Consider the following 17911-nt stretch of genomic DNA (forward strand, 5'->3'; position numbering starts at 1 on the left):
GCTGAAATCAGAGAAATGGTGGTAATTTTGCTGTATACATAAACTGAAGCCTGAAAATAAGGAAGACAAGTGAGAGCTTGTGACTCCCTCAAAACAATATTTACCTATATACCTATATATTTACCTACATTCAAACAATAGTACCTATAAAAAGTACTTTAGGGGGTGTGGTAGGCTATGTAAAAATTCTTTGCTACTACTGAAAAAACAGAAACTAATCCCCATCTCCTTAAATCTGACCTGGCTATAGTGACTTGTCTGAACAACAGAATGGGCTGAAAGTGATGCTGTCTAATTTTTGAAGCTAGGCCATTAAAAAATCCGATAGTTTTGGGGTGCTTCGGTGCCTCAACTGGTTAAGCATCTGACTCTTGATTTCGGCTCAGGTTATCGTGTCATGGGATTGAGCCCCACATCAGGCTCCATGCTTGGTGGGAAGTCTGCTTGAGATTCTCTCCCTCCCCCCTCTGCTCCTTCCCCACTACTGGTATGTGTTCTCACTCTAAAAATAAATAAATCTTTTTTTTTTAAAGTCTGATAGTTTTTACTTATGCTTCTTGGAGCTTAGCTACCATGAAAGAAAGAAGATTAAGTAGCCTCTTGAGCAGACTACTTGTAGAGAAGAATCAAGGTCCCTAGCCAACTGTCCCTGCTGAGCTCCTGGTTGTCAGCCAACACCAAGTTCCAGCCATGTGAGTGAGCCACTTGGAAGTGGCTCCACACCAAACCAGATCACCTGTATCAGCCGAAAACAACTGAGTGATTTCAGCTGACACCATGTGGAACAAAATTACCCAGCAAAGCTGTGCTCCAAATTTAGATTACTGACCCATAAAATGGTGGGATATAATAAAACAGTTGTTAAAGACCACTAAGTTTTGAGATAGATAACCAGAAGCGGGGGGTAGGGGCGGGGGAGGGATTCTAACATAAATTTTAACTCCTACTTATACACTAATGTCAGTTTATATATATATATAACTATATAGTTATATATATATATATAAATTAAGATTTCCATCAGGTCCACCATCTAAAAACTAACCTCTATGGTGCTTAATTTACAAAAATTAGGATAACCTTGTATAAAAAAAAATGATTCTAAAAGTGAGATATGTTAGGTTTTGTATTACTCTAAAATCTAATTACCTTCCCCAAAGGTAACAATACATTTATTTTGGTTTTCTACTACAAATGAAAAGCTCTTACATCACATTTCCAACTTTCACTCTTGGTCTTCTTAATGGAAATAAATTCTTGAGCATTTTCAGGATGAAATCTACAAAAAAAAAAAGACTATTAGGAAAAGAATGTATTAGTTAAGTCCATATTCCTTACGATCTGTCAACAGTGATTATAAGAATCAGGTGCTGATTTCTTTCATAAAGAGACAGGCACATGTAAATACCTTAAGAATACAGGTATTGTTAACACTCAAAAATGTATATGTCTTCTCACAAAACAAACTGAGGGTTGCTGGGAGGAGGGGGGTTGGGAGAAGGGGGGTGGGGTTATGGACATTGGGGAGGGTATGTGCTTTGGTGAGTGCTGTGAAGTGTGTAAACCTGGCGATTCACAGACCTGTACCCCTGGGGATAAAAATATATGTTTATAAAAAATAAAAAATTTTAAAAAATGTATATGTCTAAATTTATGCAGAAATAGTCAAAGAAAATCATACATTCAGGAACCTAGCTATTCACAGATAATCACTTGATTTTTTTTTGGCCCACATTTCAAAAAACTTCCTTTCTTAAAATTAAATATGCAATACTGTACTAAACATGCTTTCTTTCACAAATTTTTACACACTAAAGACAAAGTTGAGCACGAGGAATAAGGTTCCTAGGATTCTAAAACCATGTACTCTGAAAATATACTTGTCAAAACCCAAAATAAAAAAGGATAACCAAAATGCTGCCTTAAACTTCTGTAATTCTCATTTCAACATAAAAAATTCTCCATCTCAATGGCATTTAAAAAAAAACAAACATTTGCTGTTCTTAATAAATTCTTGATGAAATATATTTGCAATCAAAATTGTTTGCAAAATATTAAGCAAAGAAAGAACTGGAGACAAGCACTCCTTAGATGTTTTTGGCTTACTCCATATTTAAATTGGAAGGCACAATAAAGTATATTATGGAAGCAAGATAATACTTGCCTCTTAACATGCTTGGCTAAAGTCTTCTTGCTTGCATGAAGTTTATTACAGTAAGGGCACTTGTGCTCCTTCTTATGAAATTCTGTTTCATTACTGTGCTTCTTTCTGTGAACAGTTAGGTTAGACTTTGTCGAATAGCGCTGGTGACAAATATCACACTCAAAGGGCTTCTCACCTGTGTGAACACGTGTGTGGCTCTCATATTTCCCTATAAAAAGAGATAAAATTAAATTCAGTACACTTAGTACACAGTGACTGAAATTTGACAGTGGGATAAAATCTCATGATTAATAACACATTTAATACACACACCCACCTACACACAAAAGTAGAAAAAGTTTATCTAAATATGTATCTCTGATAAACATCAAGACTTAATATTTTGATCTCACTGCTTTCCTTGAAAACTTGGGGCATTAAAAAAATCCAGTTATTCATGTTTACACATTTTAAAAATCAAGACTTTGGGTAAATTTGCTTAAAATTCTGTTGGCAAATTCTCCGAATGTAAATAAAACTTTAAAATATATGTATTTTTTAATTTAAAATTAACCTTCACTAAAAGTTCTACGCATCACTTAAGACTTACTATTTTTATACTTCACTTTTACTATGTATATGCATGAATTGAAAGAAATTTTCAGATTTGACGGTCCTTCCAAAAATACCTTAAAAAGGCAAAATAATATACTTATGTATATTATATGTATGTTTTATCTATCTTCCTACAGAAAGTAATCTGGAAATGGTACCACATATCTAGAATACTCAACAAAACCTATACTTCACTACAGCATATTCATATAAAATCTCTCCAACTTGTAAGATATTAGGAAACAAGTAAATCACCTGTACTTGGTGCATGCTTAACATTACACTGCTAAATCCAACATATACGGGCAGCATCAAAGAAAGCAGGAAAAGGAAATGATGAACTGGTATAATGCATAGACACCCACAGTTATATTAATGTGATATTTGTATTATATTCTGAATACATATCTAGATCCTATACAAATGTTACAGGTTTCTCCAGCAAGGCAGGAAAAAAAATAAAGAAATTTTAACATGGGCTTTCCAGGGAAAAAAGTTACAATAAAAAATTAAGTAAAAATTGACTTAATTTTTATTTATTTTCTTATTTAGACTACAATTTTTTCAGATCATTATTTAGAATGGAAATAGGTAAGGGCACAGACCCTGGGTCCATGTACCTAGATATAAATGCTGGCACTTATAAATGCTAATAATGGGCTGTGGGATCCTGGACAAATAACCTTTCTATGACCTAAAATCTTTCTCAAGTGAAAATATGAAATGAAAATATGTACTTCATAGGACTGTTATAGGAATAAATGAATCAATACACATTAAAGCACTTCTAAAAAAAAAAACCAAAAACACTTCTAACAGTGTCTGACACATTATAAACTATCACTTAATGTTTGCTATTATTACTTTGGAATCAAAGCTGTGAATGTGCACATCTAGCAGTTTAAAGTAGAAATTTCAATGAAGGATACTTCTGAGCGAAAAGCAAGAAAAATAAGAAAAAAAATATTAGCACTAAAGAACAGTAGTTTTCAATTAAAAGCTTAGCTATGCTCTGAAAAATAAATGTTTAAGTTTTTCTTCAGGCCAAAGCTAATGTAAAAAGTGTAGCAGGATTTCATACACTTAGAAAAAATTCTATATATAGCATGGAAATTAGAAAAAAAAAAAAATTCCAGACCACTGAAGAAAAAAGGTAATCACAATTATTTTTCTACTTAGTAAAATAAATAAGTTCACCAATCTATTACATACATCTATGTATGATCAAATTTAATTAACACATAGTATATTACCTAAAAATTAATTCCACTACACTTACATAAAGAATAGGCAAGAAAGGGAAACAAAATATTTTCCTCAAGGGAGGGGGGAAGGCTGACAATTACAGGCAAAGAAAAACAGAAGTATGATGAAAAATTCATTAGGTATTTATGTATAGACCACAGAGATGATGGTTGATGCATTATTTACATACATATAGTCAGAAAACTCAATGTTTGGTCACTTGTTAAATTAGCTGTGTGATCTTAATTAAGCTAACAATTTAACCTCTCTGAATTTAGTAATACTGCATGGGGTTGTAAGAAGTACGAGTTATTATACATACAATGCTTAAGACACTCCAGCACGTAGTAAGCTCTAAGAAATATTTGTCATTTAGTACTATTATTTTGTGGTTACTAGTCACAGTGCAGACATGTAGGTATACTTCAAATATAAACTTGGATAAAACTGATTAATGAATATACATTGTAATAGATCAAAGTGGAGTTTCAACTCTCTGAGAACACTGGAAGAACTTCATTTTTCGGGGCCCCTGGGTGGCTCAGTGGGTTAAGCCTCTGCCTTCCGCTCAGGTCATGATCTCAGGGTCCTGAGATGGAGTCCTGCATTGGGCTCTCTGCTCAGTGGGGAGCCTGTATTCACATTAATTTTGTGCAGTTTTTTGCTTCAATTTATGTATGAGCACATGTGTAAATATGTATGTTATATAATAAAATATGCATCTCTGACCTTGAACTATCCAAAACACTGATTTATATTACTTTTTGCAGGGTTTAACCAGACCATTATTGTTATAATAATCTTTCTCAAGTGAAAATATTTTCTTTGGGAAAATATTTCTTTGGGAGTTGACTTTATTCATTTTCTATTATCATAATATGGCATGTATGTGTTAGATTCCTTAACCTTTATTACAAATCAATTAAATATAAAATATAGAATTTAAACATTATTAATATGTATTAAAATCTCAATTTTAATTTCAAAAAGATTGAGGTCTTTGCATACAATTAAAAAGTTTTCCTTGATTGTGAAAGTCTTCACATTTCATTTTTATTAAATTTCAAATTATGCAAGTGACACATATTTGTGGTTAAAAAAAGTATAAGCAAATCAAGAGTGTGTGTGTATATATATATATATTGTGTGTGTGTGTGTGTGATTTTAAGTGATTAACTTGAACTATTTTTTTTTAGACTAGGCCCACTCTTAACTGGGCATTAACTGTGCACGTTTAGTTAAAAGAAAACCAACCATCTAATGCTTAAATCTCATTTTTATACCCAAGTGAACAAAAGAGCAACCTAATAAAATCTTAAATTATAAGAAAAGTAAGAAAAATATTTCACCAAATTTTGTAATTTTTATAAAAATGTCTTTGCTGAAAAGATTCTCATTAGTAACATTTTCCCTTTAATTAAATAAATTCTTTCTTGGTTGCAAATACAAATTAAGATACAAGTAGTTGAATAGTAAAACCATCAAAATGACAGTTAAATTAAAAATCAAAAGCAATTTTAACTATTCAACTTCTATTCTCCTACAGACAAGTAGACTTAAGATTCAACCAAGAAAAACAATTTAAATCAGAAGAGACAAAAATTTTTTAAAATTCAATAAATTCAGCAGAGTCCAAAGAGATCAATGAAAATAACATAAAACTGAATGACTGATTATGACATTAAGAATCTCTAAGGTGAAAAAACTCTTTTAAGTTATTAATTCAGTTTTATGCACATAAGCATTGCAAGGCCAGTTATCTATATGGATTTGATTTTCTTAACAACAGAAGAGACACAACTTCTGTGGAAACACTGAACCTGTAAGAGTCAGGTAGATCTCCTGGGGCCAGTGGGGAAGAATTGTAATCTCTAAAGAAATTTCATGTTTAAAAAAATTGGTAGCAGAATGGGAGGTACTCAGCATAAATACAGCCAACATCTAAATCTGTTTCTTCTATTTTTTATGGGGTGCAGGGGGATTCAACAGTAAGTCAAAACGTGCATTTCAAATAAACTTTCAATAAAAAATAGTATTCCTTCAGAGAATAATACATTATATCCAACCATTCTTGATCACCAAAAGAAAATGCATAATACTAACAAATTTCATCCACAGAATTTTTCTGAAATGAATCCCAATATGAATTGCATCCCAAAATAAAGAAATTTTCACATGAAAACACTTGACCTTGTACTTAAGAATTTATTATCCGCCCCCACTGTGGGTTATGCAAAATTACCATTGTCAGATTTCATGAGCAGTTTTTACAAAGAGAAACATTGTCAAATTAGCTCGTTATTTATTTGCTATTGCTAAATCTTCTATTATTCCTTGAATTTATTCATATGGCATACTCTAAAGAATACTTAACTAAAATACTTAACCTTAAAGAACTGTGTCACTGTTATATAACTCTTCTCTATGAAGAACAAAGTGGAATCTCTGTCAGGTTGGTCTAGAGAGTCACATTTTTTAAAAAAGCTATAAAGCATATTCTACCTCTAGAAGAGATTATAAATTTAATCCAAGGAAAGATTTTAGTTCCCAGTAGGAACAATAAAAAAGATAAATTATCCAAATTTTCTCTCTTACCCCATCTGTCATCTTTTCCCTATTTTTGCCTTTTCACCCACTAGGTTTTTTCACCCACTTTAACCTTAAGGGGAAAGGTCAAAGGACTTTTTTTTACATGAGAATACACAGAGAGGAAGACAGCTGGTAGCCTTAGGAAAAATGTAACTAGATGTGGAGTCCCACTCCAAGCAACTATTAAAAACACCAGAAAGGATAAAAGATCCAAAGTAATGGAATCAAATTAGTCGACTACAAATTGTGGAGCTAATGGTTCCAGCAGGTCTCATAGCTTATTCATTAATTCTCATAACCTACTCCAAGACACCAAAGTTAGAAGCTCATAAAGAAGCCCAACTGGCTTCTTAAAAGTCCAAGTTAAGTCAGACACCAACCTTTCAATTTTGTTCACTTGAACAGGAGCTTACTGAATGAAAACTTAATATGTGAAATGACCTAGAGCATCAAGAAAGGACAGTAACCAGAAGACACAAAATTTTCAGGCTTAAAATCTAATGAGAAATAAATAACCAAAAATCTAGGTAGGCGTGTTTAAATCATATGATAGGAATATGGATGCTATAAGGCTTACTGGAAAATGGTCCTTGAACTGTGTTTTGTTTTTAAATAAACAGACTTCTGATGGAGATGAGAAAGGAGGACATTTAAGAAACACGGATCCTCTCCTTCCACATTTACATTCTATCCATCACCCAGTCCACTTAGTCTATATTCAGTGCAACTCTCTGATCTACCCTAGTCCCACAGCCCATTCTCAGTGCTACTCATCTAACTAGTCCAAGCCTACAATATCCTCCTGGTCCTTTCTAATTTCATTCTCTGTGCTGAAGCCAGCATGACCTTCCTAAAACTTCAATAGGCTGCCATTTCCTTTGTCCAAGTTTTTCTACCACTCACTGGATAGAATCTGAATATTCTATACAGCATAAAAAAACATGCAAAATTTGACCTCTGCTTAGGTGCCAATCTTCATCTATCATTTTCATTTTACCTCCTTATGCATCTTGAAATCACCCTTCAGCAATTTCCAGATTACAACATACCTTGATGATGTCTTTGCACATGTTGGTCCTTTTGCCATATAAATTCTTCCCTATTCTTTATTTCTAAGCTCTAATGCTACCTGCTCTATGAAATCTTTACTGATTCCTTCAGTCCTTTGTACTTTTTCTGGTAAGATTACCTTCACTGAAATATGATTGTGTTTTTGCATGTACTCATTAAACTTGAACATTCTTGAGAACACAGAAAATGTAACTTCCCATCTATTTATTGATATTAGAGCGACTCAATAACTATATTCAATTAATTAACAATAAGAGCAGCTAATATTCCTTGAACACCTAAATTTCACACAGTATTTTGAGTGATTCACAAGACTACCCCATTTAATTCTCATAACAACCTCCATGAGATGGTACTATTAGCATTACATTAGCATCATCCCACTCTACCTATGAGGAAAACAAAAATACAGACAGGTTAAGTAACCTGCCCAAAACCTGGATTAAAAAATGCAGATGGGGGGCGCCTGGGTGGCTCAGTGGGTTAAGCCGCTGCCTTCGGCTCAGGTCATGGTCTCAGAGTCCTGGGATCGAGTCCCGCATCGGGCTCTCTGCTCAGCAGGGAGCCTGTTTCCTCCTCTCTCTCTGCCTGCCTCTCTGCCTACCTGTGATCTCTCTCTGTCAAATAAATAAATAAAATCTTTAAAAAAAAAAAAAAAAAAAAAAAAAATGCAGATGGTCTGAAATCACTATAGCTCATGGTTTTTTTTTACCCAGTATGATATAATCTCACTTTCAATCTTCCCCTCTCTCTCTCTCAGTCCTGGGTTTTGAAAAGCAAACAGCCCTGTGTGAGACTTAAGCAAAAGAGATGGGTGGATACAAGAGGGGTGTAACGTCCAATGCATTCAGAAAGGTAGGCTGCAGGTAAGTCTACAATGTGACCTATTGATTCTCACAATCTTGGTTAAAGATACTGCAAAACACCTTCCTCTTAGTATATCAGGAACTTAATCTTGCGCAGTGTTTTCCTAAATTGTGTGCAAAGAGCTGTGGTGGTTTTTTGGACATTAAAGAAGTACCACAGAAGGGTCTTATGATAAAATTATTTGAGTAAATGCCAAGTTTCTTTACTAGAGAATTTGACAGTTATTATAGACTATGGATTATAGTATATAATTTTTCCAGTCTTACTTGAAAAAGAAATCCTCTCTCTTAAAGTATCTCACAGCCCTAGTGTTCAACAGGACAGTTCAGAAATCTTAAGTGTTGGGCCTACAATGCCATTTGTGCCTTGACCCGTTCATTCATCTCAAGACAAATTAGGCCAAGTTAAGGCAGAACAGAGGAGGCATGTATTAGGAATATAAAGTCAAAGAAGCAGAACCTATTGAAAAGATAATGTGCTCTCAGGTGTCTGAATCCAAAAATATTCTCTTCTCACAGTACTTGTTTCAGCTCTATGAGAGAAAGTATTTATCCAGTCTGAGTTTAGCAAGTTCCTTGTATTCCTCTGCTCTTCCAATTGAATTACTCATAAAAAGTTATTTGACTCATGTTTGAGTCTCAAACACAGTAAAAACAGTGATAAGTAATTATTAAATTGGACTGTCAAAAATTCTAATTTGGAGATTCCAAGGCACAATAAAAAGCAAAAAGCGGTTACCACTTATGCTGTAGTGTGTACTGTCCTATATTTTGAGAGCAAATGATTACCAGTATCTTATTAAATCAATTTCTACCTAAACCAATTAACATAAGTAACTCAACACTGCAAAATACATGGGGATATATTAAACTGCATAATAATGTTACAAGGTCAAACTGCGCTTAAATGTTCCTTTTAACATTGTATGTGGTGGAATATATTTCATAATTTCATAACTTTGATTTATATAGAAACAGCTTAATTGCTGCAATTTAAAATTCACATTAGAACTCCTCATGTAAAACACCTCTAAAAATTATTTTACTAGCAAATACTAGACCTCTTGAAATTATATGTTCACTGACATATTTTTAACTTAAGGTTATAGACCACATTGCCTGCATATACTTTTCTAATAAAAGAAAAGTCTATTTATTAATTATAATTACCAATGACTACTACTAGTCAACACATTTCCTAAAGTCTCTACCTACAGAATAAATTATATCCAATTCAGTTTTATTCTTAACTACAAGGCTAAACTGTGAAACATTCCAATTCTGTATAGTACTAGATTCTATAGAAGAGACTGTGTTTTTCTAATTCAAACACAGCCAGGTTCAAGGGAATTAGTACACAAATCATTAAATTGAGTAATATAATCGAATTCAATTTTCTATCACTCAAAAATAGCACTTATCTATGAAATTAAATCAACATATAAATCAAAACATTACATTCATAATTATTAAGTCTGGAGTTTTTTCATACCAAATACCTGAACTAATGATCTGTCACCTTTTAATGGGACATGGGGTAGAGAAAATAAAAGCTAATAAAAAAATAAATTCCTGAATCAAAACAATTTTAAAAAAACAGGTTATAATATGTATTGACTACCAAATACCTACCCTAGTTAAGCATTCCTTTCAAAAGTTACCTCAAAGTTTAGTTTTTCATTATTACCTTTAAAATATCAGGAAAAGTTATTAAAGACAGAAAACAAGCTTTCTTTTCTTACCTATGCGGTCAAATGTTTTATCACATTTAGGACATTGCAATATCTTTTTGTTACTGTTCTGAATGACTACAGGAGTTAACCCCTCATGAATATTTCCTACAGAATCACCAGCTTCAGGTTCTTCTTCTGCATCATTATGATCTTTTTCACTTTGTTCTTCAATGTCAGAGTATTCATCTGACATTTCCTCCTCTAGTTCATCTTCTTCAGCATTATATTCACTTCCAGGGTCCTCAGAATCATTTCTGTCTGACTTTTCCTTATCAAAATTTTCTTGATTCAAATTGTCTGACCCATCAGCACTTTCTTGTTCATCATCACTGGTGTCATCAAACTTAACAGGACACTTGCGATTCCTTTTCGATCTTCTTGTGGAAAAACTTCTCTCCAGCATTTTTAACCCATGTTTTTTCCCTAATAAAAGGGATCTATGAGTTTTAGCTAAATGATTCTCTAAAGACTTTTTATAACAAAAATGTCTACTACAGAATTTACACTGATGATTATTTGATAGTCTTCCAGCTAATTCACTTAGTGTTTCTTCTGGTGATGACTTTTCAGCCAGCTCAGACTGAAAAGTGGCAACATTTTCATTATTTAGCAACTTAACTGCATCTATAATGTCCAGAAATTTTGCTGCCTCTAAAACAAGGGGTATTTCATATTTGTACACAAAAAATTCTGATGTGTAAAGAAATTCAAGCAAATGCTGAAAAACTGAGTGTGTTACGTGATCCAGGGTGACAACATCAGTGCTTGGATTTTTGCTCAAACAGGCATGGAAATAACTACTGCCAACAGCAACAACAACTTTATGGGCACTGAATTCTTTTCCTTCTACTATGATAAGTAAGTCACAGAAAGATGGTTGCTTCTGCCTGTCATCATTTAAATACTTCAGCAAATTCTTGTTATACTGCAAAGAACTCAAAAGTTTTCTCTGATCTGGAGAGGGAGGAAGTTCCTGGTAACAGTGAAGAGCTTCAGGAGTTGGTCTCTCTGTGGAATGAGTATAGGTTACTTCGTCACACTCCACTGCAACATTGCCTTCTGAAGAATCTTTGCGATAGCCTAGATGGATCTTCTCGTCAAGATTTGAAGTAACCTTTCTCCTTTTCTTCATTGCAGTACAACAATTTCAGAACAAGAAACTTCATAAGTGTCTTAAAGGATTTATTTTAAAAAAACAAAAAACAAAAAACTAGATTGTCTTGGTTAACAGCTTCTGGAGGGGCGTGCCCGAGGATTTCATGGTCTGCAAAAGAGTAACAACCACGTAAAAAACAAACAAACAAACAAACAAAAAAAAAACCCACAAAACTCCATGGCAAAGCAATCCTAAATTATTCGCGGCATTCGTCTGCTAACCCTTTCTAAATCAGAACTAAATTAGGATAAAGTCACACGTTCTACTCATTCGTGGCTCAGATTTTAGGGTGGAGAACAAGGAGGGCCGGGTTATAAAAGACAGCCAACAAAAGAATAATTTTAAAGGAAGCCGGGGCACACCTTTCAGGCCTGATTCACGAACGGGGTGGGAAAAAGGGGGGCAAAAAAGGAAAGGACCCCCTCCAAGATCGCTGAGGGTGCAGGTTGAGGCGCGCTACATTCATGCTTAGGGGCGCTGGGTTGGTGACAATAAGGCCGTCGCGGCCGCGAAATCCACGTCTCTCCATTAACATGCCTTTTCCCAGGGCGGGCAAGGCACACCTCCTCAGGGACCGAGAGCCTCCCACGGCCAAAACCACCCCGCAGGAGACGGCCCCAGGAGGGGCGCTGAGCAGGAGGAGTAAGGTCAACCACAGGGACGACGAAAGGAAGCAGAAGAGCCTTCCCGGGCCCTGCCCAAGCGAAGACTGCACTCGCCGACGCGAACCCGCTACCCTTCCCACCCCAGTTTCCCTGGGCAAACGCCCCACAGATCCATTACCGGGAACCCAGGGCTCCCCCGCTGGCTCCCAGCCGCTGAGCTCCACTCTCGGCGCGCTCGCTCCAGCGCCTACCCACTTCCGGGTTCAGCCCCCCACCTCACCCTCCCTCCCTCTGCTCCTTCCCCTCCCAGAGCCTCGCCGCCTCCACAGCCACGGAACACGTCAACCGCGCGCAGGCTCCAAGCCTCCCGGAGAGATCGGCGCGCGGCCCTGCGCGGACCACTGCGCATGTGTGCGCACCCGGCTTTGCGCATGCTCTGTAAGCTCTCCTTGCTCCCTAGGGGATCCTAGCTACGCCCCAAATCCGTTACTCCGGGTTTTCGCGGTGGTTTGGTGGCCTACTGTGATTGAACTAGACGAACCTTTGCAGGAAATCTCCCCGGGGAATGGCGGGGGATGGGGTGGGGAGACCTATGAGTTTAGTAGCACCTGGCAGAGGCACGAAAGCACGAATGGATTTCATCCTCGCTGATATATTTAATAGCATGTGATCGATCACGCACCAAGGGACCTAAGCCCGTCTTAGCAAACACACTGCGTGTAAAGAACAGATGTCGATGTCCTTTTGTTTATTTGTTTCTACTTTAAATGGCTAACGTGGCTGCTCCTAAAATTATTTTTTAACTTCTTAATGTACACAGAAGACATTGGAAAATGTACGTGTTAGGACAGCAAGGGCAGCCAAAACAAAAAGAAAAATCTACAAGAACAACTTTTGAAGCCGGTACCTAAGATTTTGCATTTCTACAGAGTCCCAAGAGATGCTGATAACTGCTGCTCTAAGCACCACATTTTTAGTAGCAAGGTCCTGGATCAGGTGACTTTACAGATGCAAGACAAATAAGAGACTGAGGCCAAATAGAATAGGTAACCAAACTGGTTACCCACTCCAGCCATCACCCCTCTCCCCGACAGGTATAGCTGGGAATCTGGAAGGGCCACCACTCCCAGTGGAAGAACTTGTGGGGGTGGAAAATTTCTCCTACGAAAACGGAAACTTGAGGAAACTTGACTGACTCAAATTTTCTTTGATTTGAAAATAGTTAAAACTTTTAATGAAAATTCCCAGCAAAAGCACTCATACGAATTCCAGACACGGATGCCTATCACCTGGGTGACTCATTCCCACAAAAACCAGCCGTCTAAAATGAGAGTAAGTGAATAAATAAAAAATGAGAGAGTAAAAGAACATAAAAACAATGTCCATAGGTTTCGGATATACAAAGCCTGAAGATATTGTATTTTTTAAAAACAGAAAACAAAATAAGTGTATTTAAAATATTTTTAAAAATAAAAAAAGTGAAAGGAAAATGAACAAAAAAATTATTAAAAATAACCAAGCAGATTAAGAAAATAACTTAGATATGAAAGCTATCATTATACTAGTACTTAGAACATAGATAGAAATGTATAATTATGAATTCTTATATTAAAACAGAAGAAAGGTTAAAACAAAGTAGAAAATGAATATAGCCAAAGAAGTGAAAAAAGAAAACCTTACTGAAATGTAAGAAAGAGAGACAACAGAAGAAAAATCTATTAGAATACTTGAAAAGTTGAGACATTTCTGTGAAGATATGGTTATTAAAGAAAAAAGAAAATACAAATATAAACCCAAGAGTTTATTTTCTTTAATAGTTTTGTAAATCGTGTGGAATGCACATACTGTCACTGTTAACAAAGTGACATTTAGATGAGTTCTTTAGAATATACCTTAAAAATTCCAAACATTCCATTATTAATAATATCTATATATGTAAAAGAGTTTAGCTGTTCCGATGTACTTTGCTAGTCTTTAACCTGTTATTCCCTGCATGCTTAACTGAATGAGCTGTAAATCTATTTGATGGATCGCCAAATCCTAGAAACGTAAAGAGAATATAACTGAATGCAATAGTAATTAAAATGATGGATGTAATCCTCTAACAAAATATCAACCTGTACTTTAAAAATGGACAGAACTGAAATGAGAAAGGCAAATCTAGACTAATATACTAACTTAGAGTAACTAATTAGATCAGGAGATAAAAATTCCTAAGAGCTATACCATTTTTTAAAAAATTATTAACAAAATTGACCTAAATGACCCACATGAAATAGGGCATCTAACAGTTACAGTATACATATGGAGCACTTATATAAACCAATCAGGTAAAAAAAAAAAAAAATCAGGTATTAAGCCATAAAGGAATTATCAACATATTTCAAAGAAAAGCAAGAAAAAGAATAAGTCAGGAATTAATGAAAAAGAAAGGAAGCATTCTCTTACAGATCAGCAAAGCCAAATGTCAGTTCTTTCAGGAAAAAAATCTATAAACGGATGGTGTGTGTGTGTGTGTGTGTGTGTGTACACACATATACCTATATCAGGAAGGAGGAGGACAGGGACCCTTGGGTAGCTCAGTCAGCTGGGCACTGGACTCTTGATTTCAGCCCAGGTCATGATCTCAAGTTCTTGGGATCAAGCCTTGCATCAGCCTCCCCGCACAGCTAGGATTCTGTTTGTCTCCCTCTCCCTATGCCCCTCCCCCAGAAAAAGAAAGGAGGAAGACATTACACATCCTATAATTATTAAAAGTGAATAAGCATGTTATTCCAATAAATACAATAATATAAAATGGACAAATTATTCAGAATCTAAAACTTAACTTTATATAATTGATATATATTTACCAGAAAGAATAGTCAACACCAAAAGAAGGAACAAACAACATGAGGTATAAAAAAGGCATTATTACAGATTCTAGTCACATTAAAAACATAACAAGAAGGTATTATAAACAAATTACAACAACAAATTTCAAAATTTATATAAAATAGACAAATTCCTAGGAAAACAAGTTATCAAAATTGAATCAAATAAAAGTTTAACTATCTTATTTTTTTGTAAATTCATTATAAAAAGTCTTCCAGATAATAAATTCTATCACCTAAGGAAGAAATATTACCAATTTTATACAACTCTTCCAAAAAATGCGTTTAAAAAGAGGAAGGGAGCAATATATATCTTACATTACGAGGCCAGCATAATCATAATACCAAAATCTGAGAAGGACATTGCAGGAAGTAAAAATTACAAGTGAAACTCACTCAAAATTTAGGTGCAAAAGTCTTAAACAAAATCAAATCCAAGTGTTCTATATGTGTGTTATGTGTATATGTATGGGGAGTGGGAGTGGGAGGGAGAAAGGTTTACAATGCAACTAAATAGGATTTAGGGGGCACCTGGGTGGCTCAGTGGGTTGAGCCTCTGCCTTCAGCTCAGGTCATGATCTCAGGGTTCTGGGATCAAGCCCCACATCGGGCTCTCTGCTCAGTGGGGAGCCTGCTTACCCCTCTCTCTGCCTGCCTCTCTGCCTGCTTGTGATCTCTGTCAAGTAAATAAATAAAATCTTTTTTAAAAATTGGATTTAATACAGGAATGCACAAATTATTTAAATTTGGAAATGAACTAATATAATTCTTATAAACTGAATAAAAGAAAAACCAACTCAACAGATGCAGAAAAATATTTAATAAATTAAACATGTAGTCCTGACTTAAAAAAAATCTCAAACTAGAAATAAAAATATCTTCTCAGTACGATAAATGGAAAGTCAGCAAATACCATACTTGACCAAAAGAAAAAAGTCAAGATTTCCACAGAGATTGAGAATGCACGAAGAATGCCTTTTGTCTTCACTTTAATTTGACATTAAAAGAAAAGATTTTATTTATTTATTTGACAGAGACACAGTGACAGAGGGAACATAAGCAGAGGGAGTGGGAGATGGAGAAACAGGCCTCCAGCTTAGCAGGGAGCCCTATGCGGGGCTCAATCTCAGGACCATAGAATCGTGACCTGAGCTGAAGGCAGATGCTTAATGACTGAGCCAACCTGGTGCCCCTAATTTGACATGTTAATGGAGATTTTACCCAGAAGAAATAACCATGGAAAAGAAATAAAAGATATGAGGCTTGGAATGGAAAAATAAAATTATTATTTACTGAAGACAAGATTAGACATTTAGGGAAAAAACTATGGATATGTTATTAATTAATACAAAAAATTATACAACAAAAGTTAATATGAAAATAAAATAGTTATTATACTATATGACTATGAGATGAGTATAGAGATTATACTATATGAGATGATCGTATCTGTCAATGTAGTCAAATTGGTCAAATACACCTCTAGATGTTGTGCAGGTATTTTTTAGACATTACTTATGTTCATTTCAGTAGACTTAAAGTAAATATCCTCCATAATGTGGATGAGCCTGTTAAAGAGCTATTATTACTGACACTTGTTAAAGAACAGTAATGCAGACTTTATTTAGGAGATCTACCTCCATGGGGCTTTGTGGTGGGAAACAGATATTGGCCTTAATTTCACATACAAAGAATAGCAGGAATTTATAGGCTAAGGGAGATGGCATGTCAGTGGATGGAAAATTATTAGGAGGAAACCTCAGGGTTAAGTGGGGGGATTTTGGCTAAAGAGACCTGACAGGATCTTGCTGAATGCAAGCCATCATGTTCAGTCATCACTTGGGATGTGATGGAGGATGAGAAAGATAGTGGACAGTAAAAGTGAGGGATTTTGGCTAAGCTTAGTTAGTGGGTTCTTGCTAATATTGAACAATGAGGAAATCAACTCAGAAGCTCAAAAGTCAGGTCCTGTTGAGGGACAGCTTAGAGGAGCCTCATTAAAGTTTGGTCAAAGGAAGAATCTTTGTTAGACCTCATCTAATCAGTTGAAGGCTTTGTGAGCAAAGACTGAGCTTTCCCAAAGGAAGCAATTTTCCCTGAGATTTCAACATAGAAACTCTGCTCAAGTTTCCAGCCTACTGCCCTGAGGTATTTGGACTCAAGTGGAACATCAACTCTTACCTGACCTTCTAGTTCACAGGCCTGCCCTATGGGTTTCAAACTTAACAAAACCCACAATCAAACATGAATCCAATTTATTTTTAAATTTAAATTCAATTAATTAACATATATCACTGGTTTGAGAGGTAGAGGTCAGTGATTCATCAGTTTTATATAATACCCAGTACTCATTTTATCACATGCCCTTTTAATGTCCATCATTAATTAATGTCCCACCTCCCTCCACATTGTACCTATGATTAAGAGTCTCTTATGGTTTATCTCCCTTTCTGGTTTCATTTTGTTTTGTTTTTCCCTCTCTTCCCCTATAATCCTCTGTTTTGAAGATAGAGGCCATATTCATAGATTGGAAGAATCAATATTGTGAAGATATCAATTGTCCACAAATTCTTAAAACATTTCAATTTCTTAAAACATTTATCTTATTGCTTCTATTTCTCTGGAGAACCCTGACCAATATACCAGCAGTGAATAATAAAGAAATAAAAAATTTAAAAATAATGCCTTTTAAATTTCCTCAAATATATAGCACCAGCTGCCATTTCTCCAAGGTGTCAGAAGTTCAGAGGAAGTAAATGTTGGAAAAAGAGCCCATGAGGAAAGAGCGAAAGTTGAAAACCACAAAAGAAATGAAACCTACACCCTCCAGAATCTCTTCCCTGTTTTCCTTTTGCTCATCTGTCATGGTCTTAAATCAATATCCTTTAACAGACTGTTTCATAAGTTTATGTGAGAAAGTGAAAATGTTTTTATTCATTTATTTATTGAATATTCATTGAACTAACATGTACCACGAATGTAACATTTTAAGTAAACTTAATGATAAAAAGATGT

The 17911-nt window shown here is 35.2% G+C and overlaps 1 protein-coding gene across 2 annotated transcripts in view; it reads right to left on the minus strand.

Annotated features, from left to right (window-relative positions):
* The window catches only part of ZBTB41 (zinc finger and BTB domain containing 41), a 49318-nt gene extending 36974 nt beyond the window's left edge, over positions 1-12344 (minus strand). For both annotated transcript variants that reach the window (XM_059145636.1, XM_059145637.1), the window contains exons 1-4: positions 12202-12344; positions 10272-11526; positions 2165-2372; positions 1210-1279 (exon numbers count right to left, since the gene is read on the minus strand). In XM_059145636.1, the coding sequence (XP_059001619.1) occupies positions 1210-1279; positions 2165-2372; positions 10272-11394 (1401 nt within the window). In that variant the 5' untranslated portion in view covers positions 11395-11526; positions 12202-12344. The remainder of the gene's footprint in view (positions 1-1209; positions 1280-2164; positions 2373-10271; positions 11527-12201) is intronic.
* Positions 12345-17911: the final 5567 nt, after the last annotated feature.

Source organism: Mustela lutreola, chromosome 14 (assembly GCF_030435805.1).
Source record: "Mustela lutreola isolate mMusLut2 chromosome 14, mMusLut2.pri, whole genome shotgun sequence".
NCBI lineage: Eukaryota > Metazoa > Chordata > Mammalia > Carnivora > Mustelidae > Mustela > Mustela lutreola.